General features: G+C 36.2%; 2 protein-coding genes across 2 annotated transcripts in view; one reads left to right on the top strand and one right to left on the bottom strand.

The window, feature by feature from the left end:
* Positions 1-855: 855 nt before the first annotated feature.
* Positions 856-20,925, top strand: part of LOC105267743 (uncharacterized) — a gene marked incomplete in the record, with an annotated part of 24,874 nt that continues 4,804 nt past the window's right edge. The window contains 6 exon segments of the mRNA XM_011306808.1: positions 856-913; positions 1,279-1,346; positions 19,219-19,442; positions 19,669-19,887; positions 20,216-20,417; positions 20,682-20,885. Of these exon segments, the coding sequence (XP_011305110.1) occupies positions 900-913; positions 1,279-1,346; positions 19,219-19,442; positions 19,669-19,887; positions 20,216-20,417; positions 20,682-20,885 (931 nt within the window).
* LOC105267736 (centrosomal protein of 89 kDa) lies at positions 15,334-18,056 on the bottom strand. The gene is made up of 3 exons (XM_011306801.1): positions 17,841-18,056; positions 17,465-17,633; positions 15,334-17,119 (listed from the first exon to the last, which is right to left on the bottom strand). The coding sequence occupies exons 1-3, from the start codon at positions 17,913-17,915 to the stop codon at positions 15,516-15,518; spliced, it is 1,848 nt and encodes a 615-aa protein (XP_011305103.1). The 5' UTR covers positions 17,916-18,056; the 3' UTR covers positions 15,334-15,515.

The raw sequence follows: 20,925 nt of genomic DNA, 5'->3' as shown, positions 1-20,925 counted from the left end.
CATGTCATCGAATTGAAGTTTTTTTTTACGGCAAATTGTTCTACTTTTGTGTGTATTTCTCATAAATTAAAATTCCTGAATCTGATTATTATATTTTGGTGAGTATTTTCACCTGTTTATGGAGGCCATTGCGGTCGATGACCACTTGTATTTTTATTATCTATTTGGAGTGAAAAGTTAGGTGTGTTTGCGGATATCTCTTGTCCCTCAACGGATGCCAACATTATCGTTAATTCTACCAGGACACGACACACATCCATCCCCAGGAACACGTATTCCCATCCGCCAATGAAAGCCCCCAGAGCTCAAGTAAAATCGAGTGAAAAAAAAAATGCAAGACTCAAAAGAATTAACTACTCCGCATTAGAATAGCCCAAAAAAATCAGAAATCACGAAAAAAAAACGCACGAATTCCAAAATACTCCATGAAATTTGAAAAATTAATTCTTCCTCACTCCACATAATTATCCGTATATTTTGATTATTCTCCTGACGAGTCCTATTATTTATTGAAAATATTTTGATGAAATATGAAAATTAATCAACATTTTTTTTGCGGGATTTAATTGGAAACTACTGGATCATTAATTTTTGCGAGATTATCATCACTGGAGTTTTTTTTCTCATTTTTTCCCTCCGCACTACGATATCGTGTCGAGATCTTTGAATAAAATAACCAGAAACGGGAATCGAAAAGGAAAAATGGCCTTTTCTAGATCGCAAACTGGATAGTGGAGCAAGAGGGGAAAATATTTTCCGATAGGACGGACTTGGCATGTCGATGAACCCCACTCAAGTATCCTAACTGTTCTTCAAAGATATCTGGAACTTTAAAAACATTCGGGGTAGAATTCTCATGGTCAGTCCAGTGAGTCCTGAGCCTGAAGCTGAGTCGCATCATGAGTTTGATACCGTAAGAGCAATTTGCGAAAATTAAATTATCCCATCGATTCCACACGGACTAAAATTTATCAAAAAATCCACCGTAGGTGTCATAAAAAATTCCCTGACTTCCAAAAACCGAAAATTTCATGATAAACTTCACAGATACCAATTTTTCGATTTCAAAAATTGAATGTCATTTCAATCGAATTTCCAATTGTTATATTTTTTAAAATAAAATCAAATTCTAATGAAAATTTTTGAAATTCACAGCTGAAAAAATTAATTCGAGCATAAATTTATCGCGTTTCAATTCAAGATCATTTCCTCGGATAAAACAAGAATAATTGAACAATTGGTGGGTGTAACTCGAGTGAATTGTTTGCATTTCATTAGGTTGAATCCTCTTCAACCGGTAGTTGTGGTACCACCAGGGTATCCTCCAAGCACACCCATGTCCAATGGTAAGTCTGATCAAACACAAGCCTATTAATCATCTCGAGCAAACAACTCAAATTACGCATATACTCAAATTTACCGAGAGACAACATTAAAATTGTGACTAATAACCACAACTCGATAAACCACATTTTTGTATTTTCAATAATATTTACTCCATTAATCAATGAATTATCAATTATTTTCAAAGAGACCATTCTGAATTATTTGAATTTCAGTGATGGCTAATTGAAAAACAAATAAATTAATACTCAATCAATTAATGAATCATTCACCGAATTAATGAATTCTAAGCGGAATAATTCTCTGACAAAAAAAATCTCAAAAATATATTTAATATACCATATATTTCCCGAATATATAAAACTATATAAAATATATTTCAATTATAAATTTGTCCGTGTGGATAAATAATTTAATTTTCGAATTGAATGAAATTTCCGCCGGCGGGAAAATTCAAAAGTTCAACCCCTAGCATTTCTAGCGCCACAATTTCTCAGGAACTAATCTCGAAAGATCTTTCACCCAGGATGACCCGCCACCTGGAGTCACTCTTTCTCACTGTTAAACCAAATAACAACCCACGATCGGTAAGGCAGAATGAGAAAGCCGGTTTTACACAGGAAAAATGTATCCCGTCATGACAATCGATAATTTACGATTCAAGTGCGACAATCTCCCTCAGGCATCGGCAACCCTTGGACTTGGATACCCAAGTCCTTCCACTCCCAATGCCAAATGCATGCCACTTTTTTACCCCAAGGTAACTCCCTAGTTTCCACCTTTTTCCGAACACGTCACTCGTTCATGTCGCGTATCGATTAGTCGGGGGTGGTTCACCCTCGGGAAACCTCGATTGCATGTCTGCATCAACAGCTGCACCGGAAAATTATTTCTCCCCCTCGATCACACTGATATTTTCAGGAATTTCAAAAACAACTAAATAAAACTGACTGCAGAGAAAAATAAATAATCGAAGGAAAAACCATCGAAACCCATAATCCGATTTACGATAATTATTGATGGAAAATTTGAAGATTCGATTGCGAGAAAAATTACTCAACCGATTAACTTCATGAATATTGTCAATAAATTTTCGCAATTATTCCGTATTAAACATTCACAAATTCAATTCCACTATTTTTCCTAGTGTTTAATGAATTTATTTAAATGTTTAGAAATAGAAAAAAAACCCGAAAAATTATTGTATAATCATAAAATTTTGAGTTATCAAATAAAAATAAAATGTGAAAACGATTTATTTATTCGCGACAGTCCTCGAATGCAAGAGATTGTTATAAAATTTTTAAATTTGTTTTGGCTAAAAGAACCGAATATCCTCCCACCCATACCTTGACAAGAATAAATAATTAGCAATGTCTCAAATGCAAAGAGGAAGTGAGGGAAAGGCGGAAGGAGTCGACATCCCGATGGAGAAAAATAGAGAAATGGCGGGCATCGAACTGTGACCCGGGAGCACCTGTTGCCGCCTCCACGTACAGTTTAATCGAAAGGCCCAGCCCAACCTGTCCATTCCTCTCATATACACCTGAGGAAATATCCAGGTGCCGTGAGCCGTTGCGATCGATATATTCCCTCAGCCCGAATCGATCAAGAGATCTCCCGATCGACCGATCCCACCTCTACGCTCCACCGACAGCCAAGTCAATTTTTCTTTTTTGATAATAAATAATCCCAGGGCTTCTCTAATTTCTCAAGTTCAGTCACATGATCAATAAAAAAATTTCACCGCAATATTGTTTTTTTTAGGAGTTATTGCCGATATATTTCGATTTTTCATAATTTTTTTGGCAATTTCGGGGAAATTGTCTTATAATTATTTAATTACTCCCTAATTTTTATAATTTTTTATTATAAAAACGATTTTCTGAAAGACTAACAGTAAAGGTGTATTTTTTCGCGTCAATTTTGTCGACCGTTTGAAATTTGTTTAAATAAAATTGAAAAATGGAAAAATATCGGCAATTCCTCAATCGAACCGTCAATATTCCGAGAGTAAAAATCTGAATAACGATCGATCGTAATTTATTCTATTGAGTTATCGATCAATTGGGTAAGACCGTCGGGATGATAAAAATGAAAGAACGAATCGATTAGATCTAATGACCGGTGATGCAATCTTTTGTGAATGACTAGAGGATAGGCCATCCGGCAGCAAGTGAATGCCCCGGAGGCATCGACGGTAGAATTCGACCGATCGAAACCGCTTGATGAATTCTTCAATCACCTGATGACTCGACCTAACGGGATTATTCCAAAAGAAATCAAATTGAGTCGTCCAACATTTTTATCACCCGATTACGTCATCAACATCAAGATGATTCTGATTGATCGATTAAAAAATTGAGTTCTCGACAAATTGTCGCTTTTATTTTTTTTATTCATCGACAATTTATTTACTCTCGAGCTCGAGAGTTCGAGAGATCGATAACTATTTTTCTATTAGCGACAATAGAATTTATTTATCCGAAGAAAATAGATTTATTATTTTTTGAGGGAAAATGAGACTAAAAAAATCATTTGAAAATGACTAATTGATTAATTGATTAATTAAATTAGAAAATTTGGAAAACTGAACGATAAATTTCGGTGATAATAATAATGAATTAAAAATTGATTTTTCCTGGTGATTATAAAATGACAGATGTAAATTGTTGAAATAAATTATTCATCAATATTATAAAATGAATTGATTCCTCTTGTTCTCTCTTCCCTATTGATTCACCCTCGAATGAGGGAAGCAAATTAACTTATCCCCCAGCACCCGTAGAATATTCATGGGAAAAGGGACAGGAAACAACAAAGAACTCATTGAAACGACAATTAAATTATCTCCCATGATCCCTAACTGATTAGCGGCTCCACATCAAAGAGAATTATCAGACGATCCCGCGTTAATTGACTTTTTTGCATGAACTACCGACGATAACCACCACAAATATCACTGAATTATCTATTCATTTCTTCCGCTTTGATATTCAGAGCGATGTGTACTCAAGTGATATTAGTGCAATAAATTGTCGTAATGCCGAGTGTGAGAATGACGTAATGTGTCATGATGACAACATACCCTTTTATTAGACGACAATAAAAACTGGGAATGAGAGTTGGTTGTGACTAGCGTCAAAGATACTAATGTAGAAAGAAAAAATATCGAGAGAATGAATAATTTCACAAATTGTTAAAAAATCCGAGGGGCTCCATTGGTAAAATGTCGATACGACTGATTTAAAATGATAAATCAATCCTCAAATCATTTGAAATCACTTTGAAACCATGAAATTATAGAAAAATATGGAATCATATGGAATGAGAAATCGTAGCGCCATGATATGTAATAACAATGATAAAAATAATCCCTCGCAAAAATGTTTTGACGTCCTGAAAAATATGAAAGAAAAATTCTCATATTTTCCCACGACTCTGGATGAAGATCAAGATCCAATAGTGGGGTAAGAGTAATGAGAAATTCCACATGGTGAAGCACCTGGTAATTTTATTTCCCGCAAACACCCAAGTGTCAGTTTTTGATGGAGATTATCATGAATTCTGGTCACGTGTCGGTTATAAAAACGTCCCCTTGTCGCACGTATGACTGAATATGTTCATAGCAACTGTCGAGACATTGATGTACTCCAAAGAATGCTGGAGACAAGTTAAGGTGCCAGTTTGTCTGTACATTATTGATTTTCATCCCTCGCTAGTGAAATAACTACTGGAGAGCGCAGGTCAGGACAACAATCGTACGATAAATTTTACCCAATGACAAAAGATCCGATAATTTACTAAAAATCGGTGAAATTTTTAACCGCGTGGAATAATTTTCCCCAATTGTATGAGATCCACGGACTGATCGATGTAATTACCCGAGCAAATAATTATCCTGGAGTCGGTACAATCAGGTACAAAGGGACTTGAAGAGAATGCCTCAATCGCACGCAACGAAAATGCGAAATATATCCGGAGAATTAGTTCAATCAGAGTGTGGACACACGAGATGATCTTTACAACGGTAATAAACCCCAATGAGCAGTTCAACAAGACCGAGATCATTACAGTCACGATGATTGTTGAATTGAAACAGCTAGTTGGAGTGATTTATGAATGGTGGAAGTGCGCGGGCCACAACAAAGAGAAAGTTTTTTTTTTACTCCATCACTCGCACGTGGAATCTATTGTTCTCTCACGAAATATAGGCAACAGCAAAAGTATCCAACGATTCAGAGAGTAATTGGGATATGTTCCATGAAAGTATGAAAATAAACCGGAAATTTTCACTGGAATTCATCCAATTCCAAATTCTTCTCATAAAAGCGTAAACTTAACAGAAATAATTTGAAAAATCATCACCCATTTATGGAAGGAATTCTAATTTCAGTCTCTCGAATCTCTCATTTTATTATGTATCGGATTAAAATAACCAATTAATCATGAAAAATCGATTTTACTAAAATGTCAAGTGAAATTCCATGAGGAATTTAATGAGAAAATTAATTTAAATTCTGAAATTGAAATTGCAAATAAAATTCAACGTTCAGAATTGAAATTATTGTTCCCTTAAGTGTGAAGATTCCAACTAAATGTTAAGGTCATCCAAAGTTCATGATCATTTGACCTTCACCATCAATAAATGCCTCTAATTACCGTGATAAAATTTGTTTAATTATACCACGATAAAAAAAAAACAAAAAGAAATTGACCTAATTCCTAACAGAACCCGTTAAACTTTCGGGGATGCAACTCGGCGTTTTATCCACCGAATAATCACTAGAGTACAGAAATTCCGGGATATTTTCGAATGCACCTTGAAGGGCAAAAATATGGCGGTGTGAAATCAAAAGTTGCTAATGTGTTGAAACGCGAATTGTGCAGTGTAAAAGTGGTTAAAACCTTGACCCGAGATGAGTAACTTGTGTCTGAAGTTGTTATATACCACGCAAATAGCTATTCAAAGCCATAAATATCCAAACCTCAGGGCTTTTTAATATTTCCGTTAAATTCCCCAATTTAGGACGTCCCCTTCCCCGACAATTCCCTTTTTTCAATTTTCCTGGCGAATAATTCCACGCAATTGACGTACAAAAATATAATTATACATGAATATTGTAGTGATATAGATATAATTATATTTTATAACGTCAATCCTATCGAGGGTCTACCAGAAAAATTCTTAAGGAATGGAAAAAAGTAATCAGTTTAAAAAAAAACCATGTACTTGTCGTACTGTTTTTTTTTGTGAATGAACCGGTAGACTAGCGCACGTCTCGCCCACGTCTATACATTTCAGGGCTTCTGGGCTTCATGTGTACTCTTCACTAAAACTCCAATTTCACTCTCAGAATTAACATCTACACTAGTTTTTGTTCGACTTTGTTGGTTCTGTCCAACGGTACAGCCAGACTTGTTTGCTGAACGCTGAATGTTTACGTTTGTCAGATAATCTCTCGGTTTCTGTGGTTTTTTAAATAACCCCAAAGACTTGGAAAATGTTCCTTAAGAAAACACTTAACATGAACAATTTGTCGGATAAATGCGCCAATTAGGTGGACGAATAAAAAAAATCATATCCAGAATAATTTTTCATTGAATAGTCAATTAGAATAATTACTAATGTTCATGTAATTTCGCGTCTGATTATTTGGGTTTAAAAATTTCCTCTCAAATCCATTGACTCGTGAATTTTCTGTTGAGTTGAATTTATATTTTTATAATTAACAATTTATTATTTGAAACTCCCACAACAAAAGCAGGAGAAAATGATTCATATCAATGAAGAAAAATAGCCAAGCCCTCGCTCATCCCATAAACTCTTATTTTGTTTAAGACAAGTGGGTGTTGGGTGGAGAATGATAATAAAAACCCTCAAGTACGTGGTGGGTGTTGATGAACACCAAGAGTCTTTGATTCTCTCAATATAAATTTTATTCAAGCAAAAAATTCACTCGGATATATCAATGTCAATGCACCCGGCACGATTCAGTAAATCCCATCTGCCTTCTGGTACGTGACCACTTTTAATTTCTATCATAATCATTATTTCCATCAAGATATTCACTGATAATATATTCTGCCCAACAAGAGTGAAATTGAAGATGCTAATTTTATCTCACCACCACTTCATAAATAATTATTTTCACCGCGAATCCATATCAATCGAAATAAATAAATAATTCTAAATAAAATTATAAATTCACTTGATAAAATTCGAATTATTGAAAGTGAAATGATAATTATGTTAATAAAAGAATTGATCTTTCGAATAATTAGAAATATTCACACGTCACCCTCAAATCGACCGATTGATTTCCCAACAAACATGACTCGATTCACACAAATAATATTTCTCAATGGATGAATGGAGTTACGAGATATGTAAGATGATAACGAGTAATTCAATCATTACCGTTGCTCCTAGAATTACGTGGTGTTGTGAGATCAATCATCTCGAGAGAGATGTTACAGAATTGCTATTGAAAATTGAGGAGGTAGTTATGAAGGCCAGAATAAATCCACGGTCATTATTCAAGGGAAAGGTACAACACTCCTCCAACATTCTCTCTCAATAATTTACCCGTAAGGCCCCATTTTGGGACCCCAGAGTGAGAATAAAGGAGTGAATTGTCGGTAAGAAACGGTACATGTGCTCTATACCCGCTATACACGACAATTATCATAATTACTTGAATTCACAGAGCCCCAACATTCAATTGACCAGTGGGAAATGTAATAGTTATTTTTATACCGATCCTCAAACGAAACCTCAAAATCTCTTCACAACTCGTTGACAAATGAGGGATTGCAGACGGAAATAACGAGAGGGTGTTCCCAGACACGCGAAGTATTACCTGTCTTGGTTTATATTTCCATGGGATTTTCCATTTGGTATGTCGGAATTAATTATCAAGGTGTCAGCAATAAAGTGAGGCTACCGGATAAATCAACTCAACTTCTATTTTTGATGAGTTTGCGTGAACGCGAAGAAGATAACAGGATTTTTTCAAGAGAGAGCAATGAGTTTAATGGAGAGAAAATATTTCAAAATTTTGAGTTACAACCTGAGGCTTTCAACAATCTCAATTAGAGATTAATAAAAAAAAATGTACGTTGAGTGAAAAATTCAAGAAAAATTCAAGTTCCGAAAATTCTCATGTCAAGTTAAGAAATCAATTGATTAAATCAATTCGATTACCAGACATAACATACATTATTACGACTGCTTGAGACTGTACAACAACTCGAATTATCCAACAGCAATTGCACCACATGGGCATTTGTGGGTGAATTAAAATTAATTAGAGAAATAATTACCCGGTGAAAGTGGTAACAAGTAAAATCGGTAGAAATAAAATTTCGTACTCTATTTTTGCTGGTGGCTTTACCCTGAGTACTCCCCAATCGATAGCTATATTTTTATAATAATATCCCCCAGGAAGGTTGACCACCTCTAACCCATCGGAGGGCCCATCACTATGGTCTTATTATTTATGGCAGTGGCAGACTGGCAGTGGAGCATGTCTACTACACATAATACACGAGCATCCTGTTGGCACTAGTATGAGCAAGTACCCGGGGATAATGTTGCAAAGTGGAACCGAACCGTTAAGCATCTTCAGGGGGTAGACTCTATTTTTCACAACTACAAGAATTTCACTGAGATTTTTTTAATTATCGACGGGATGACAAATTATTGACGGGATTTTGACATTATCTAATTGCTAATGAACTTTCGTGGTGGTGCAATTATTTTCATTTGTTGCATCTTGAAATCATCTGAACCTATTCATCAACCGGAATTTCAAGTAGTCGACCGAGAGAATAAAAAAAATTACAAGTACGAGTTGAAAATATTAATAATCAATCTACTCAATTGCATTCCCATAGTCACGTATTACACGCGCAATTTAGACTCATTGAGATCAATGGCGGATGCTCAAGACATTGCACTCCTCACACTTGTGCTCGTAATGGATAAATTAATGGATTCTTGGGATTTATCACTTGAGTATATTTAAATCACCCCCCCGATAATAATAATTCATAATTCACGTCATTAAAAAATTCATTATCCTTATTCCTAATGATAATAATAACGTTTATTATTATTACCATTATCATAGAACAACGAATTAATTTTTTCTCATTTACCAATAATAATGAAAATACGCATTATCGTCAAATAAGTCGATGGAATATTTCCAACGGAAATTTAATGATTGAATTTCACTTCAATTGATAATTTTCTAATGTTTACGGCGTGTAATTTATACGCGTGAAATTTTTTTTCTGGAGTGAACGTAAAAAAAAAATTCGCAAGATGATGTTTCCCCATTCCCTTTGAGAATTCAAGCTTAATACCGGAACTGCAGTTCTCCGACTTCTCGTTTCTCTTCTTCCACATTTTTCGCTTTGAAAACACGCGCCAAGTCCTTTGTCCGAGTGCCCCTTCGTCGCCTATACCCATGGCCCCACGACCCGGTGAATCCTCTTTTCCGCCCACCCCGCGAAACCGCGAGCTTGAACCCAACGACCTAACTCTTTTTCGTCTCATCGTCCCTCAATTTTTCTGTACAAAATCCCGTCAGATATTCCACCTCCGAGCATTTATTACATTACCCCCTGCATAAAATTATTATCACCTATTCAAATTATTGATTCATTTTATCTCGAGTCGATTTAAGAGAAATTGAGTGATTTTTTAAATATTTGATGCAGCAGTGATTTAAAAAAAAAATTTGCCTCAAGGAGTTATGGATTATTCCAATTTTTTCTGGTTTTTGTGGGATCAATCGATGTAACGAGGTCATCACACGTGTCTACAGGTGCACGTGGTCTTCAAGCACGTGAGGAAATCCGTGTTAAAACCAGCAATGCGATATGATAATGAATATTACGAATATGAATTCTATTCTATTCACCTATTGTCGAGACTTTACATACTCTACATTATTCCCCATCTGCTAACAAACCCATGTATCCCCTTTTCCGGGAATTACAGAAAATCAATAAATCGCGGTGAGAGCTCTTCAGATTCTGAGAGAATGTACACACAAAAACAAATCCCCTCTTGTTTGTACTGAATACTGGGAACTTTTGCGGAATTCAAGAACCATCTGCCTAGCGAATTCGATTAATAACTTCCGGAATTTCTACCTACTCCCAATATCGTGTCCTCAACAAATCAACAAATTCTTCCATTTTCGCAGATAACACACACCGAGTGGAAAAAAAAAATATTCCCTACAAATTCTCAATGAATATAAAATATTCATGTTTTCAGAACTGGATTTTCCCAGTCGATGAATTTTCACACGACCTCAAATAATTCACCATTCATTCAATCCTAATACTACTATTAAATTAACTCAACAAAAATTAACAAGATCGTTAAATTAATTTAACGAGCGCTAGAATATTCCTCACCGAATAAATACCGATTTGAACCTAAAAAAGAATTGCAGTCTGTGCGACCAACAATTTTTATCTCCATACAAAAATTTTTCCCTACCAATTACGTAAATTGACATACACCCCCCAGAAGACTCGTGGTAGATCTCAGGAATGATAAAAAACCGAGTACAAAGACGAAACAATTCATAAATAAAATGCAACTCACCGGCAATCCGAAGAACTGCCCTGTCAGCTGGATCCAGCTGGAGAATGCTGAGGGGTTTATCTTTGGCCCACTCCTTCAAACTGCCGTCGAGCTCAAAAGCCATGATCCTCCAGCCCCAAATTCTCACCACATTTTTATTCCAATAACTCACTTCAAAACACTACACTCCCAACCCTCCCAACAATAAAAATGTAATCTTATTCACCACTTCACTGTCCATCTGCCATTCCCATCCAACCGTCTTGCAGATATTCTCACAACCGTAACAACAATTATCACTCGATTTTTGGCTTTGGTTTCTCTTATTATTTATTCACTCTATCTCTCTATTCACTCTATTCACTCTATTCACTCTATTCACTTTATTCACTCATTATTATTTTAACGTATTAATTTATTGTTTAATGTCTATTTATTCACTGATAATTTGAAAATTATTCGATGATTATCACTGAATGTAGTTGATGCCTTCTTCCCGGCTTGTTTATTTTGTTTATTTATTGTTTAAGAATCGATTTGATTTATCGCGATGTTTATTTTAGAGAATTGCTATTATATTATTGAAGGGGAACGCGTGAAGGTCCGTGTCCTGTTGAAGACGCCGTTCGTTTGTTTATCGGTGCTCCGGATTGGTTCGGGTGTCACCGGGTGTGGCGCTCACATCGGATCCCACCCCGCTTTTACGATCCCCCACCATCACACCCAGGTTATCACTCGTCACTCCCATCAAGTCAGTGGGTCTCTGGTGCTAATGAGGAAACCTCCGATTTGTTTGCAGGTTTTTATCGACAAAAAATTAATTTTTTTGCCTGATCCTGGGGACTTCACGGCCGCTCTGTCACCTGGTGGTATCAATATTCATGAATGATTAGTTATGTTGTTTTTACGGTTTGCACAAGGTGGAGGATAATGTCGTCGGGGCAACTTCTGGCTCAATGAGATTTATTGCGATGAAGAGCAGGAAGACTGCTTTCAGTTTTATTTTATTTGGATTGAAGTTTATGGCTATCTGTTGGGAATAATCCCTGAGAAAAATCTGCAATTTCCAGTTTTTTTTTCAGAGGTAAAAAGAGGAATTAATGGAAAAATCTTCTTTATACTTGAATCGAGGATTATTGATGAAACGTGATTTTTTTTTAGGTGGGCAATTTAGGGGCCTGGAGATAAATAAGATAACGAGAGTTGACAATTATTCGTAATTCGTGGTTTATCTGGAGAATAGTGGATGTAAGGGAAAAATGGTAAATTACTTTTTTGTGGAGGATTAAATTTCCGACAAAAAAGATCTCTTCGAACTTCGTCTTAGATGCGAATGGCTTTGAGATAAATCGGTATTTAGTAATGAAAAAATTATTTGAATTGAAAAAAAATATCTGGATCGCAAAATTTAATTAATATTGAATTATTTATGAAAAATGTAGGCGAGTTAAAAAATTCTATTGACTGAAATGAATTATTCTCTAGGGATGGTATCATTTCAATCTGATTTTTCATTTTTCAAGGAAAATTTATTTTCATCGAGAAATAATAAATAATCACCCAAGTATTGGATGAAATTGTTGGCATTCGAAAGGTTAATCACTCGTTACCGAATTTACACATGTTTTTCGTCGAATCAAGGGGCTCCAAAGTGGCAATTCAAACACAATTTTCAGGGAACGCAATAATAGCACGTGCTGAGACCGAAATAAAACATTCTACAATGCACTCAACCGTTTGAACTTTCGGGTGGTACGTGAGAGGAATGAAAAGTTAAGATGAGGGCTTTGTTGCGGCTCTTATTCAAAAAATTGCTACTCTTGTGGCTTCTGGGAATGATGAGGCACGACTAACAGAATGATAAAGTCAGCTGAAGTTAAGAAGAAACGAAAAAATGTCTTTTTTTGTCATTTGACTGGAATGCGCCATTAAAAAGTCATCATGGAATTGATAGTAAAGTAATAAAATATTATAACTCATTATTCCTCGTATAATTGAGTTGGGAAATTCAAGAGACCAGAGGGTAGAGCTATTTCAAATCGTCTCATCATTTTTTTTCTTTCAAGACCCAGAATTTTATCAAAACCGAGGGCTAGACGAAAGACCAGACAAACGGCCTAGAATTGCACGGATTAATCCCCGCGTGGGTCGATTTCCCAGAGAAGTGTGACGTAATCGACAGCATTTCCGGGAACAAGACTGAACCAGACAATTTTTATTCTCTCATTATCTCGTACAGCAACGCAAATTGCCTATGCACTTTCCGAACAAGCAAAGGCATGTGCAAAAAATACTCAACGCGGAAGATAAATGGTGTTTTAAAAATAAAAAATTAATTCAATATTATTCACGATTGCTCCAAGGAAAAAATATTCTCGTGGCCTGAACTCTCCCAATTCGAAGGGAACAGCTTTCCCAAATGTAAACAATGACACATGCTTCGAACGAGAATTCCCCGAAAATTCGGATTATCTCGCTATTACGACGCGTTCTGTCACTCTTATCGATTCACTATTTACTGCTGAATGATATCACACTTTATGTAATGACCCCGAACCGCGAAACCACGCGGATTTATAACCTAGAATCGACTTAAACCGTTCAAACCGAGAAATTTTTCACGTAAAAAATCGTTGAGCTGCTGAATAAAAATGGAAAAAGAATTTATGAAACATCCCAGAAACTCATTAGAAACCATAAAAAAAATCGGGTCATCCCAAAAATCCCGAAAAATGAATAATGTTTTTTTTTAATTAATCAAGGAATTACCGAAATCGTTTATCGATCATAGAAAATCATCAGAAATGTCTCGACAACACCTTCCTCGATAAATGATAACCGTCGAAAAAAAATGGAGAAATCGTGATGCCTCCGGGAATAACGATTTTCCCTTCTAAATCGGGATCAACTCCCAACGGCAACAAATAGATCGAATAATTGAATATTGGCAAAGGACTGGGGAATAGCCAGTGGCCGAAATTGATGTGTTTACCATTTGGCAGCTAGTAAACAAGTGAGGATCGACAATAACAAAGGGGCTGGGCAAATGAATACTCAAAATTATTTCCATTGTTTGTTGTAACTTACGTGGCACAGGCGATTGAACCCTCTCCAACGGTAATATTCACTGACTTCAGTCATAAATTGATATTAAACACTGGATAAATATTGAATGGAGAAAAGTGACGTTTTAACTGATCATCTGACACTGCAGCGCACGTACGAGAGAAAAATCAATGACCACCGGCTTCCGATATTCGAGTTATTTTTGTTTAGTTTTTTTTTGACACACTAGACTTTGCCACTTGAAGCACTCGGGTCAACTATTTACAGGGTGCACTGGGGTTTGTTTAATGGAGGAATGATTTGTGGATGTGGAATAGGTTTATCGGTTATCGTCCTTGTGTTTTTACGTCACCTACGACGACCCGGTCGTGAACGACGCGCCTCACGTACACGACATTTTGGCTTTGACCCGAGCGCCACCGACTTCACCCGATCCTCCCCACCGCTTCCACACCGCGCGCAGCCCGTTTCACGCAGCTAAAATTTTAAATTCAATTTTCTCACCGATTAAAATGAATTTCTTGGGGACAAAATAGAAATCCAGTGCAATGCACGGTAACTCGAGGGGTTGATTTAAATTTTCTAGAAAATAAAGACGTACGGTAAATATTTTTTTATTATATAAATATCCGTGGTTTTAAATTATATTGGAGATATTATTGCATATTAATTTCCGGTCGATATTGTTTTATTGTATAAATGTTATTTGATGGAAATATTAAAACTCGGTGGTGAGTCCTTTGCAGTGAAATTCCTATCTCATAATGCAAAAGAGATACGGAATTTCAACCTTGAAAAAACTCGGTGACACAAATACATGGTTTTTATGTAGCCTGACTCGTTGTAAATACAAATGAGTGCATTTTCCATTCCCACGTATCAAATTCACATCTTAACATTGACAAAAAACTTGTCGTTTCAGATAAATAATGGAACTTGGAATTTTTTCTTTCATATTGGTCGCAGAAATTTATCGTCTTCTCCCATCCATTGAGATTATATAAGTAATAAAAAATCAGACACTTCAGTTACGGAAATTAGATGGACGTGACATCATTAAGGAGAATAGAATTCGCCTTTGGCATCACCTGCTTCAATGAGATAGACCTTCGGTGCCACTTGTGTTCGTTGATGTCACCAGCTAAATAAAACAGGTGTCGAGACCTTAGAATATCTGTAAACACCCTTCAACCTAATGATCAATTCCACATTTCCGATTTCCATTCTATAACTGATCCAATTGAACAAACAAGTTCCACCGAAATGAGATCACAAATAATATATTCATGGATTATCCAATTTTTATTCACGTGACTAGGAATTATCGTCTTTTACATTTACATTTTTACATGACTAGTGTGTACGACTAGACTCAACAACTATTCCCCAAAATTCTCACTCTCCAAACTCTTCGGACTCTCCGATAAACATTCATTCTCTAAAAAAGTGCCAAATTTTTCCACTATATTTTTCATAAAGGTATAATTAATAATTATCATGTTTTTTTATTTTTGAGAGCATCCTTAACCCTTTTATCCTCACTGGTTGCCGTCTTCCAGACGAGCTCCAGATTATTCTGTGTCGCAGACTTCTCACGCTGTAATTTACCGATGACGTCCTCCTTCTGTTTCAACAGCTGCTTGAGCCTGTGCAACTCCTGATGATAATCCGATTTTATCCTACCCACTCCCACCTCCTGAGATTTCATCTGCTTCTCGACAGTGTCCAATTGCTCCTTCGCCCCTTTCTGAACAATTTTCAATTGACTCTTCAAAGTGTTCATCCGCTGGGCAATATTATCCCCCATGATCTGAATATTCTTGTTCTCCTTCTCCCGCTCTTGCAAAAGGTACAAGAGTTCGTTCCTCTCCGACACCAATCTCTCCTGCTCTCCCACGAGTTCATCGCAATAAGCTGTGGTTTTCGCTAATTGTCTCTTAAACGAGTCCCTGGACACTTGAATGGAGCACACACTGCTCTGGATACTCTCCAATTTGTACTGACTTCGTTTCAAATTTTTCTCGAGATTTCTAGCCAATAGTTTCAACTGATCCCTCTCAGCTGTCACTACTGCCAGCATTTTCTCATTATCTGGAGTTGTCTCCTCGAACCTCTTCAACTGTCCCAACAATTTTCTCTTCTCTGTCTCGTACTGACTCTTCAACTCCTCGAAGAGCCTTTTGCATTCCTCTATGGCCTCACTATGAACAGACACTGGCATTGTCTTCTCCGAATTTTTCTTCAATTTCTCAAATGCCTCGTTCAGTATCTCATATTTTCCCTGAACATTACTCAATTCTGTTTTACAAGCAATATAAGTTGCATGCAACTGATTGTTATCCTGGGACATTGATTCAACTTTTTTCTCGTAGATCGAGTGGATCTCGTGGAGTTTCTGCTTCTGAAGGGATGCCTGTTTCGTCAGAATATCATTCTCCTCTTTTATCGTGGAGGCGTTCTCCTCGATTGTCTTCATGTCCAACGCCAATTTATCGATTTCTGCCTTGTAATGCTCGATCTCCTTTCTCAAAATCTCATTCTCCCCCACAATTTCTTTGCACCTGCCACTGAACTCGTCCATTTCGTGTCTGTACTGAGTGATGAGTTCATCCTTTTCCCGCAGGTTCTCCTGATAAGCCTCGAGCAGAGGTGCCAAAACATGAGTGTTGACACGCCCCCAGGCCTCAGCCACTCTTCTACTCTCGGACCCTGGATCACTATCCTCTACCCTCGAGCTCCTGGAGTCATCCTGGACCTGACTAGATCTTAGTCTATCCTGATACCTCTCCAACTCCACATTCAGCTTGTAAATCAACATCTTCAGAAGGGAAATATCCTCATCCATCTGATTGTTCTCTGATTTGATTTTTTTGTAACCGTTCACCAGAGTCGTCCTCTCGTTGCCGAGGCACTGCACCTGTTTCATCAACTCCTCATAATGACTCTGCAGCTTGTTATAGTCTTTTTCATTCTTCGCTAGAGCTTCCTGCAGATTTGCATTCTCCAGCTCAATTGTTTGGAATGATTTCTCTAATTTTAAATACCTCGATTTACATTTCGAGAGCTGATTCTCCTTTTCACTTAGTTCATCCATGAAACCTGGGGACATTCAACATTTGAATTGATAGATTAATCGATACATGAATTCATGGAATTAATAGGTTTTTGGAGCACGAGCACTTTGAGTTTGAAAAATAGGAATTATAGACGTAAACTACGTAATCATTTTATCAATACAGCTGTATGTACTTTACTAGAAAAAGTATTTTTATTTTCATTCAAAAAATTCTAGGAAATTCTGAAATCTCTCAGTATATTTCAGAGAGTTACCGGTTAAGGATTCTCTTAATATTTATAATAAAAATAGACAATTCGTGAATATATTTCGAATATTTAAAAAATCATATGACTGGCTATTGTATTATTGAAGGAACAGTGGTGCACCTGATTCTGGAGTTGACTGCAATTTAGCTATCATTTTCTCATTATCACTAATGAGTTTGACAGCACCTTTCGATTTCAACGTGCATCGACTCCTCGAAGAATGTTTACGTCGATGACGAGATCCATGAACTGGTTCTAGCTCATACCCTTTCTCAACTCTGCGTTTATGCTGTCAAAAAAAAATGCATAAATAACACGAGTTCCAAATTATGACAACAAATAAATTTCCAATTGTCTGAAAAGAAAGATTTGTAATAAATTCCAGGTAATATGAATATAAAAATAATGAAATTCCATTTTTTAATGGCTAGATTTCCTGAAATTTCAGTGCTCACTAGTACCGAAATTGTTTATTCTGAATTATTATTCCACGTACCTTTTTCTTATCACTTTTAGAGCTAGTACTCTGCTCCAAACTGTTAATCGGAGTTCCATAGAAGTACGACATCATCACTGACCACCAATTGCACTAATCACATCACAATCCGATTTTTAATTAACATATTTCATTCGTTGAGAGATTTTACAGTACCGTTCAGTTTATTTATGAATAATTCAACTGTAAACAGATGTGACTTCCTCAGGAAGGTTAGGGGAGTGTTGGCATTTGGTTTCCATGGCGACTCTAGTGTCAGGGGATTCCCAGAGAGGCGCCAGCCTCTTCTTTGTCCTCAACAATTTAAACGTTTAAAACTGACTGACATAAACGATAATAAATGAAACCATGTACAAATTTATTTTAATCATCCAAAAGTGAAGAAATCTGAAATTATAAAGCGTCACTCAATACATTATTACATTTTTTTTTGTTTAATCACGAGATAAAATCGGGATTTTCTTATCGCGTTATCGCGAAGAATTAGCTGTATGCAGGGGCTTGATTATAGAATAAAAATCGTTCGCAATATCTTCTTCAGAGAATTAGAAATTCTTCCAGCGTTGTCAAAATTTACAAAATATCAAACAACTCTTCATAAAAATATATATATTTATATATATCCACATAAACAAATAGATCTTCATTACCTCGACTTAAAAAATTCCGCAAACACGTGCGTTCGTTCACCCGCCATGCCATAAATTATTCACATCAATTACAGAATCTATAACATTCACAGATATTCCGACAGTTCTACCACTCCATATTCATTACTCGTGAACGTTCGTAATAATTCTTCAAAAATCGCGAACGACGTCCAGATAAAATGGCCATTAAACCCACCGCCGTAAACTAAAAAAATTTTCGATAAGAATTCGAGTATCGATAGCGCACCAAGATCCACCGAATTCGCAAAAAATTTCAATCAATTGAAAAATCACTGAGCAATTATCGCCAACTCCACGAAGTATTGCCGAAAATAATTTTTTTAGCACACCTGTCGCCATAAAAAATGATCACTTGAGCCCGAAGAAAAGAGCGATAAAAAAAAACCAAGAAAACAAAATGTACGAGTGTAAAATATACACAGGTGTTATCAGTAGTATGCGCTTCCCGCTTATATAGAGCACTTGTCAAATGAACGAGCGGATTTAGTTCGCTATCACTAAAGGAAGTCAACGGACCATCGAGATCTTCTCTAATTACCAATAATGCTGGGGAGTAAGTTTTTTATAAAATTGAAAAAACAGAAATGAAAGCTACGTGATAACACTATCAGAAAATTACACTCATTACGACAATTTTCAATGGAAAAATAATGCGACGCGATAGAAAAATTCTGGTAAATTCGGGAATTGAATTTTCTCTGTTGCAGGTTTTTTTGGTCCTCTGGTGTTCCTTTTGGGGCTCGTTGGGAGCAATGAGGCTCAGTATGGAAGTTGTGATTATGAAGAGTCCGTCATCCCAGGAAAATCCTCCTACATCTTCAACCCAGGGTACACCGAGAATAGAAATTATCCCCCTGGGATTTCCTGCAGATGGACGGCGAAGAGCAATCAGTCACTACAAATTAAATGCGAGCCATTCATTATTCCTAAGGTAAATTGATTGGTTTTCATAAATTTCCAGGGGTCAGTAGATTTTCAACTCCAGGTAAATCTGAAAATTAATTGAACCGATTTTTCGATTCCTTTCTTCCATAAAAAAGGTAAAAATCATAAATCTGTAAAAATAACAATTTAAATCCGATGCGTCAATCCATTGCGAAATATTTTATATCAATAATTACGGGAGGAATATTTCAATATTTATCATTGATGTGTAGAGTCCTAATAGATGTTCACTGGATGCTGTCTTAATTCAAACTGGTAGGAATGATGTTCACCGATATTGCGGAACTGGTTCTCTGGACCTGGTATCAAACAACAATGAAATAACGGTAGTCCTGAGGAGTGACCCAACATCTCCTGGAGGAAGATTTTTCTGTGTCGTTCAGACAGTCCCCGAGCAGAAAGATTCCTGTCGTTGTGGGTGGAAAAATCCAGTAAGTCTCAATTACGCCACCACCGCACAGCAAAAATAATCCAAAAATCCATCCACACCGAACATTTAAAAACATTGATAAACATTAATTTAAAATTAACAATTGGATTTTCCAAATGTCATTGAATGTCGTTTCAATCAAATTTATTCAAATTCCTGAAAATTAGTGAAAGAATATTTTTTTTTTAAATGATTTTTCAATTATTTATTCATCTCACTTGAACTGACATAAATTATTTCATTTAATTTTTTTAACGGTTTGGACTTCCAATATTTTTTTTAATATCCATCCAATAAAATTTGTTTTTAATGATGAGATCGCTTTGTAGACTAGAATAGTGGGAGGAGAGACAACTGGAATTAATGAATACCCCATGATGGCTGGAATTATCGATTACGAATTGAGAATAGTCCACTGTGGTGCCACTATTATCAATAATCGTCAAGTTCTCACTGCAGCTCATTGCATTGGAGTAAACGTGACTCCTGCTGATATAGGAATTCTCGTTGGAGAACACGATATTCGGAGAGGTAAAGCCCAAACAAATAATCACTCATCCCTATTTTCCCCTGAATATTTTCTGAAAATGAAAGCTGAAATAATTCGGCGGAAAATATCTCAAAGGCAAAAAAAATTTTGTTTTCCTTGCGAAATACGCATTTTTATTCTCCGAATATTTGGGATTGTCTGAAATTCCGGAGATTTTTTTTTCCTTAATTCAGGGTAATTTTTGTAAAAGAAAATGGCGAGTTTATCGCTGAGATTAATAGGTTTTGTGATTTTCTTTGGTTTAGGGGATGAAACGACTGCCACAGTTTTGCATCCAATCGCTCGCATCGTCTTGCATCCTTATTGGAATCCTCCGACGAGTTATGATAACGATATTGCAATTATTACCACAGAGAGAGTTATAGACTTCAATGCACAAGTGGGACCGGCTTGTCTTCCTTTCCAACGACAGTACGATACATTTTCCGGAAACTATGTTGACGTTTTGGGTAATTAATTATTGGAAAATCATTGCAGAAACAATTATAT

This window comes from Fopius arisanus, unplaced genomic scaffold, assembly GCF_000806365.1.
Source record: "Fopius arisanus strain USDA-PBARC FA_bdor unplaced genomic scaffold, ASM80636v1 scaffold00049, whole genome shotgun sequence".
Lineage (NCBI taxonomy): Eukaryota > Metazoa > Arthropoda > Insecta > Hymenoptera > Braconidae > Fopius > Fopius arisanus.
Note: the sequence above shows the minus strand (reverse complement) of the source record. Positions and strands in the feature narration are given on the sequence as shown.